General features: G+C 47.1%; 1 protein-coding gene across 1 annotated transcript; it reads left to right on the forward strand.

Moving 5' to 3' along the window:
• Positions 1 to 7,903: 7,903 nt before the first annotated feature.
• Positions 7,904 to 8,869, forward strand: LOC101939906 (olfactory receptor 52B2-like). Its single transcript, XM_005290038.4, has one exon. The coding sequence runs from the start codon at positions 7,904 to 7,906 to the stop codon at positions 8,867 to 8,869; it is 966 nt and encodes a 321-aa protein (XP_005290095.4).

The raw sequence follows: 8,869 nt of genomic DNA on the forward strand, positions 1-8,869 counted from the left end.
CCGCTATGGGCACCCGCATGGCCCCACAATATGCCAACATTTTTATGGCTGACTGGAACAACGCTTCCTCAGCTCTCGTCCACTCATGCCCCTTCTCTACCTACGCTATATTGATGACATCTTCATCATCTGGACCCATGGGAAGAAGACCCTGGAAGAATTCCACCATGATTTCAACAGCTTCCACCCCACCATCAACCTCAGCCTGGACCAATTTACACGGGAGGTCCACTTCCTAGACACCACCATACAAATAAGTGATGGCCACATTAACACCACCCTATACCAAAAACCCACCAACCGCTATGCCTACCTTCATGCCTCCAGCTTCCACCCCGGTCACACCACACGATCCATCGTCTACAGCCAAGCACTGAGGTACAATCGCATCTGCTCCAACCCCTCAGACAGAGACCAACATCTACAAGATCTTCACCAAGCATTCTCAAAACTACGATACCCACACAAGGAAATAAAGAAACAAATAAACAGAGCCAGACGTGTACCCAGAAGCCTCCTGCTACAAGACAGGCCCAGAAGAGAAACCAACAGAACTCCACTGGCCATCACCTACAGTCCTCAGCTTAAACCTCTCCAACGCATCATCAGTGATCTACAACCCATCCTGGACAATGATCCCTCACTTTCACAGACCTTGGGAGGCAGGCCAGTCCTCGCTCACAGACAACCTACCAACCTTAAGCATATTCTCACCAGCAACCACACACCGCACCATAACAACTCTAACTCAGGAACCAACCCATGCAACAAACCTCGATGCCAACTCTGCCCACATATCTACACCAGCAACACCATCGCAGCTAACCAGATCAGCTACAACATCACCGGCTCATTCACCTGCACATCCACCAATGTTATATATGCCATCATATGCCAGCAATGCCCCTCTGCTATGTACATTGGCCAAACTGGACAGTCACTACGCAAGAGGATAAATGGACACAAGTCAGATATCAGGAATGGCAATATACAAAAACCTATAGGAGACCACTTCAACCTCCTTGGCCACACAATAGCAGATGTAAAGGTAGCCATCTTACAGCAAAAAAACTTCAGGACCAGACTCCAAAGAGAAACTGCTGAGCTCCAGTTCATTTGCAAATTTGACACCATCAGCTCAGGATTAAACAAAGACTGTGAATGGCTATCCAACTACAGAAGCAGTTTCTCCTCCCTTGGTGTTCACACCTCAACTGCTAGCAGAGCACCTCACCCTCCCTGATTGAACTAACCTTGTTATCTCCACACTGATTTATACCTGCCTTTGGAGATTTCCATTACTTGCATCTGAAGAAGTGAGGTTCTTACCCACGAAAGCTTATGCTCCCAATACTTCTGTTAGTCTCTAAGGTGCCACAGGACCCTCTGTTGCTTTTTACAGATTCAGACTAACATGGCTACCCCTCTGATACTTTTTTATATATTTAACATCATTAGAAATGCTGGCGGCGAAGGGGGGTTTGGGGTGGAGGCTGGCAGTTCACAACCCCCCATGTAATACCTTGCGACCCCCTGAGGTGTCCCGACCCCCAGTGTGAGAACCCCTGCTTTAGGAGCTGTGGACCCCCGGCATCCTGCCAACCAGGTTCCAGGACTGGGGTCCTCTATAGGGTTTCACCTTCTGGCCTAGCAACGGCTGGCAGGTTGGCCAGAATTAGTGCCTCAGGCCCTGTAGACCCAGTTTAAGACCTATGGTCCCTGACGCCCAGACAGTAATGGAGACAGAGTCAAACAGCCCAATGGCAGCCTTCTCTCCTGGCACCCTTTACTATTGCTGCCAATCAAGTCTGCGTAGAGAAGACAAATTCTTGGACTCAGCCCCTTGCTGACTGAAGCAATCAGGACAACCCACCTGACTTGGAATGCCTAGAGGACATTACCCAGTGATAATCCTAGATGTATAGGACTGGAAGGGTCCTCAACGGGTCATCTAGTCCAGTCCCCTACACTCAAGGCAGGAGGAAGTGATCACTAGACTATCCCTGACTGGTGTGGGTCTAAGTTGTTCCTAACAAGTGCCAGCAGGTCAACTTTTGAAAAGTGCCAGCAGGTCAACTTTGCACCTTGTTAGAGGAACATGGGAACCATCAGATTGGATGAGAGCCAGGTCCATCTAGCCCAACAGACTCCAACAGTTGCCAGCACCAGATGCTTCAGAAGAAGCTGTGAGAATCTAACATGAGGGAGAAATGGGATAATTTTCTCCTCACACCCTGCGTCCCATCCTTATCTCTAACAAAGATTGGCTCAAACCCCACGCCATGGGGCTCACTCTCCCTTCCAAAATGTGTGTGGCCATTAATTCTGGTAACTGAGTATTTTTGATACTCAGATAAATGCCCAATCCCTTTTTTCATCTTGCTAAGGTCTTGGCCTCATTAAATCCTGCAGCAGTGAGTTCCAGAGTTTAATTATGTGTTGTAGGTAAAATTATTCCCTTGTATCGGTTTTTATTTGTCGCATTTTACTTTCCTTGCATGTTGCTTGTTCTTGTGTAATGAGAAGAAGAGCAGCTCCTGATTTCTCCTCTCTATCCCATCTACTCTCTTACATATACACATAGAGAGAGACAAGTTGGGGGCGGGGGGAAATATCTTTTATTGGACCAACTTGTGGTGGGGAGAGAGACAAGCTTTCGAGCTACATACAGCAGTTCTTCAGGTGTGGGAAAGGTACTGAGAGTGTCCCAGCTAAATACAAGGAGGAACAGATAGTTTAGCATGAGTAGTTCACGCCTATTTGAAGGGACCATTCAAGGTGAACAGGCAGAAGTTGGTCCAGTAAAAGATATTCCCTCCCCCACCTTGTCTCTGTAATATTCTGGGACTCACAGGGCTACAATGACATGGCACGCACACATATAGGTTTTCAGGATGATTGTAATAAGTGAGGCTAAAGGCAGTCTGTGTAAAAACAACTGTGATGGCTCTCGGGGGTCCCAGGACTGTAAGTCACCTTGTTACCCCTGATTCAGTGAGAGGGAGTCTCTCTTGTGCTGGCTGGGACACCACCTGCCCAGCAGCCACTCAGACACCTTCCTCTGGGCTAGGCCAGCCCTGACTTCACCTTACAAGTTAACAAAAGGGCACCTCCGCTTCTGAGCCCCTGTGAATCATTCCCCTGTGACATCCAGCCCCTGACATTGGCTACTCAGAGAAATCCAGAATCTCTGCCCCAAAAGGAGCAGCATAGCCCAGTTTACCAGAGTTGCTGTAAATCACCACTCCTGTATTACACATGGTGCATGTGAGCACTTATAATAAAATAAAAGTCGGTTTATTTAAGAAGAAAGGAGAATTAACAAGAAATGAGAGAGAGGTGGAAACAAATGGTTCCAATAGAAGAACAGGAGTACTTGTGGCACCTTATAGACTAACAAATTTATTAGAGCATAAGCTTTCGTGGACTACAGCCCACTTCTTCGGATGCATATAGAATGGAACATATATTGAGGAGGTATATATACACACATACAGAGAGCATGAACAGGTGGGAGTTGTCTTACCAACTCTGAGAGGCCAATTAATTAAGAGAAAAAAAACTTTTGAAGTGATAATCAAGCTAGCCCAGTACAGACAGTTTGATAAGAAGTGTGAGAATACTTACAAGGGGAGATAGATTCAATGTTTGTAATGGCTCAGCCATTCCCAGTCCTTATTCAAACCGGAGTTGATTGTGTCTAGTTTGCATATCAATTCTAGCTCAGCAGTCTCTCGTTGGAGTCTGTTTTTCAAGTTTTTCTGTTGTAATATAGCCACCCGCAGGTCTGTCACTGAATGACCAGACAGGTTAAAGTGTTCTCCCACTGGTTTTTGAGTATTTTGATTCCTGATGTCAGATTTGTGTCCATTAATTCTTTTGTGGAGAGACTGTCCGGTTTGGCCAATGTACATGGCAGAGGGGCATTGCTGGCACATGATGGCATATATCACATTGGTAGATGTGCAGGTGAACGAGCCCCTGATGGTATGGCTGATGTGATTAGGTCCTATGATGATGTCACTTGAATAGATATGTGGACAGAGTTGGCATTGGGGTTTGTTACAAGGATAGGTTCCTGGGTTAGTGGTTTTGTTCAGTGATGTGTGGTTGCTGGTGAGTATTTGCTTTAGGTTGGGGGGTTGTCTGTAAGTGAGGACAGGTCTGTCTCCCAAGATCTGTGAGAGTAAAGGATCATAGAATCATAGAATCATAGATTATAGGACTGGAAGGGACCTCGAGAGGTCATCGAGTCCAGTCCCCTGCCCGCATGGCAGGACCAAATACTGTCTAGACCATCCCTGATAGACATTTATCTAACCTACTCTTAAATATCTCCAGAGACGGAGATTCCACAACCTCCCTAGGCAATTTGTTCCAGTGTTTAACCACCCTGACAGTTAGGAACTTTTTCCTAATGTCCAACCTAGACCTCCCTTGCTGCAGTTTAAACCCATTGTTTCTGGTTCTATCCTTAGAGGCTAAGGTGAACAAGTTCTCTCCCTCCTCCTCATGACACCCTTTTAGATATCTGAAAACTGCTATCATGTCCCCTCTCAGTCTTCTCTTCTCCAAACTAAACAAACCCAGTTCTTTCAGCCTTCCTTCATAGGTCATGTTCTCAAGACCTTTAATCATTCTTGTTGCTCTTCTTTGGACCCTTTCCAATTTCTCCACATCTTTCAGGATAGGTTGTAGATCTCTGATGATGCACTGGAGAGGTTTTAGTTGGGGGCTGAAGGTGACAGCTAGTGGATTGAATAAGGACTGGGAATGGCTGAGCCATTACAAACATTGAATCTATCTCCCCTTGTAAGTATTCTCACACTTCTTATCAAACTGTCTGTACTGGGCTACCTTGATTATCACTTCAAAAGTTTTTTTTTCTCTTAATTAATTGGCCTCTCAGAGTTGGTAAGACAACTCCCACCTGTTCATGCTCTCTGTTTGTGTGTATATATACCTCCTCAATATATGTTCCATTCTATATGCATCCGAAGAGGTGAGCTGTAGTCCACGAAAGCTTATGCTCTAATAAATGTGTTAGTCTCTAAGGTGCCACAAGTACTCCTGTTCTTCCTTTTGCGGATACAGACTAACACGGCTGCTACTCTGGTTTCAATAGAACATCACAAAATGAAAACTTGGTTCAATAGATCCCTTTCCTAGTTAATAAAATAGGTTCCTCCTTCCCAAAGTTTAGTCTGTTGCAGAGCTGGCTAGTTTCACAAGTACCAGTAACCAACTTTTCATGAGAACATCCCCTCACCCCAAGATGTCTCCTCAGTAAAAGCATCCAGAGGCCTGTCCCCACTCTGTGTTATCCTGAAACAGTCTTTTGTCTCTGATCACAGGCAGGGCAATCCTGTCTGTTGTAATGTTCCTCCAGTGTTTGAAGTTGTCTCTGATGGTTTTCCATTGATAATCTTGGGCTGGAGCAAGGGTGGAGAACGGAGCCTGGCATTACATCCCCGGCTAATTAGGGTGGGGTGACGACGCCCTCCTGGAATGGCCATCACCAAGACACACTATGACCTGGTGACTAACTTCTACCCCAAGTCCATAAAACACACTGTCAATATCAATATGTTATTCCTTAACTATTACCTGGACGTGCCTTTTGCAATGGTTATGAAGCTTGAGAAGTTACAAGCTTTCTGCACACACCTCACATGCTACTCCTTATGGGTAAATATTCCGTAGACTTGTGTGTGGTGTAGTGAGTTTGTCAGGCCTGAGATATGAGCTAAATAACGTACAAAAGGAGAAATGATCAGATCAAACAGGTGAGAGGAGGAAAGGGTTAATTCTCTGCTGCTCTTCACCACCTGAGCCAGTCTCAGAGGCAGGTCCCAGGGGCTCTGTGCTGGCTCTGACCCCCCGGGGATTCCCAGGGCAGCAGTATAAATATCCCTGTACCTCAGCCCCGGTCAGTGCAGATTCCCCGCCGCCTGCAGCTCCCCGACCCGGTCACAGGCAGAGATTCCTCCTCCCCAGCTGGGGCCGGAGCCTGGTGAGTCGTTTGCATGGAATGAATCTGTGAAGGGGCGAATGGAAACACATGAAATCTATGCAGTGTTTGAGCTGGGGTTGGATAGACTGGGGGTGTGTAACTCTGAGTGCAGGGGCAGGACGGGAGCCGGGACACTGAGATAACACTCCTGTGACTGCGCTGAGGTTCCGTGTTAGGAAGAGGTCGCCGGGTTACCCTGATCCACTCCCACGGATGTCACTGGGGTCTTCCTGTTGACCTCAGTGGGCCCTGGACTGAGCCATTCTTGGTTACATGACTGTTCAGAGAAAATCTACTCAGGCCCTGTGATATTCTATACCCCAAATCCCAAGACCTTCACTCAGGCAACACTTCCATTAACGCCATAAGGGCCCCAGGCCTGGGTCTGTTCCGGTTGGCAGAAATTAGCTGGTTTCAAGGATCATAGCTGTGAATGTCCAAACTGTAGAACCCTGGAGCAGCCGATTCTAAGGGCTGCTTTGATGCCGATATTCCAGCTACTTAGGGTGATGAGAGCTCCCTACTCTGAATACAGGACACCTGGTAAAATTGCTCGTATTCAAGCGAGTTCAATGGCAATCAGAACTATGCAGTACAAATGTTCAAGTTGACATCAAGTTGACTGAGCCCCCGTTAAAAATAATACAGCGGAGTTGGATTCATTTTATTTACTTTCTTATCTTTAAGGCTTTAGGGTTCACACAGGGAGGGGTGATACACATTCCCCTAGCTCCCCCCCACTCCCCACACACGGGGAGAGGACGACACACACACACTCCCATACACCTCTCTCATACGGGGGGGTGACCGACTGACCTGACCCTCCCTGCCCAGTTCTCTCTCCCCTCCACACCTGGCTGTGCCCCCAGGATGAACCACCTCTCCTGGTACCTAACACAGTGTCTTCCCAAGGCAACATATTGGCGGCGGGGGGGTCGGGGGGCGGAAGCACACAACATCACTGTCAGGGCTGTATCCCCACTTTGAACTTTAGGGTACAAATGTAGGGGCCTGCATGAAAACTTCTAAGCTTAACTACCAGCTTAGCTCTGGTCCGCTGCCACCATCCCAATGGATTCCCTCCCTGGGAAGCCTTGAGAGACCTTCCCCAATTCCCTGGTGAATACAGATCCAAACCCCTTGGATCTTAAAAACAAGGAGAAATTAACCATTCCCCTCCTTCCTCCCACCAACTCCGGGTGAATACAGTTCCAACCCCCCTGGGATCTAAAACAAGGAGAAATTAACCATTCCCCCTCCTTCCTCCCACCAACTCCTGGTGAATACAGATCCAACCCCCTTGGATCTAAAACAAGGAAAAATCAATCAGGTTCTTAAAAGAAGGTTTTTAATTAAAGAAAAAGGTCACTCTACCACCCATCACTTTGTATATCTCTACCCATCACACTGTCATCCTGACCTTATCTTTAGGATAGGTCACAATGTTCCTCTTATCTTCAGGAAATGTGTTGGTATCGAGGTGTTCTGGTACCACCCTTCTGGAATGTGTTTGCATGAGTACTCTGTGCCCATCGCCTCTTAGAAATGTGTGGATTTGAAATATCAGCCCTCTGCTTGCCAGATTCTGTGAGCAGGGACTGCCTCTAGCTCACAGCCTAATTTTGCTTTATATCAACAAGGCTTTGATTACTTTAGCGCAGGCCTCAGGCCTCATACTAGGCCTCTAATAGAAGGACTCATGTCTCAGTCTCTTCCTCCTATAGTACAAGCGTGTTTCTGGATTTACAGCCCCACGTAACCAAGTTTTTGATGGTATCTATTATTCTGTCAACAAATACATTCCAGTCCTAGCTGACACTCAAGTTCTCACTAATTTTCTCTTTTGCTGATAGTTTCTGGAAATTGAATAGAAGATCCAAGTGATGGTACATGATGCCAGATGACAATCACACTGTTTTTGACCCTGTAACTTACATCCTGACTGGCATCCTGGGTACGGAGGAGTCTCATTTCTGGATCGCCATCCCCTTCTGTTTCATGTACGTTGTGACACTTTTTGGGAACTCTCTTCTACTATTCATCATACTAACAGAACGAAGCCTCCATGAGCCCATGTATCTATTCGTGTCCATGCTGGCCATTGCTGATCTGCTGTTATCTACCACTACGGTGCCCAAGATGCTGGCTGTATTCTGGTTTAGAGCAGGAGAAATTTCTTTTGCTGCCTGCCTGACCCAGATGTTCTTCATCCATGTCAGTTTTACTGCCGAGTCGGCCATCCTGCTGGCCATGGCGTTTGATCGGTACGTTGCCATCTGCGAGCCCCTGAGATATACCGCTGTGCTAACCAAGTCTGTGATCGGGAAGATGGGGCTGGCAGTTGTCACAAGAAGTTTCTGTTTCATTTTCCCTCTCATCTTTCTCCTGAAGCAGTTGAAGTTCTGCAGAACCAACCTCCTGCCTCATACCTATTGTGAGCACATGGGCATCGCCCGTCTGGCCTGCGACGACATCACCGTCCACGTCTGGTATGGCCTAGCTGTGGCTATTTTAGTAATTGGTTTGGATGCTGTGCTCATTTCTTTGTCTTATGGGCTGATCCTCAGGGCCGTCTTCCGGCTCCCCTCCAAAGACACCCGGCTCAAGGCTCTCCGCACCTGCAGCTCCCACCTCTGTGTTATTCTAATGTTCTACACACCGGCCTTTTTCTCCTCTTTTGCACACCGATTTGGGCACATCATCCCAGGTTATATTCTCAACCTACTGGCCAACCTCTATGTGCTCATTCCCCCCATGTTAAACCCCATCGTTTATGGGGTGACAACAAAAGAGATCCTAAAACGGGTGATCAATGTGTTTTATCGATGCTGTAGCAGAAGCTCCCTGCTGAGCTAA

Source organism: Chrysemys picta, chromosome 1 (genome assembly GCF_011386835.1).
Source record: "Chrysemys picta bellii isolate R12L10 chromosome 1, ASM1138683v2, whole genome shotgun sequence".
Taxonomy (NCBI): Eukaryota; Metazoa; Chordata; order Testudines; family Emydidae; genus Chrysemys; species Chrysemys picta.

What these genes read in the sequence shown, in the direction of transcription:
- LOC101939906 (XM_005290038.4), top strand. Translation starts at nt 7,904, where the DNA reads ATGATGCCAGATGACAATCACACTGTTTTTGACCCTGTAACTTACATC.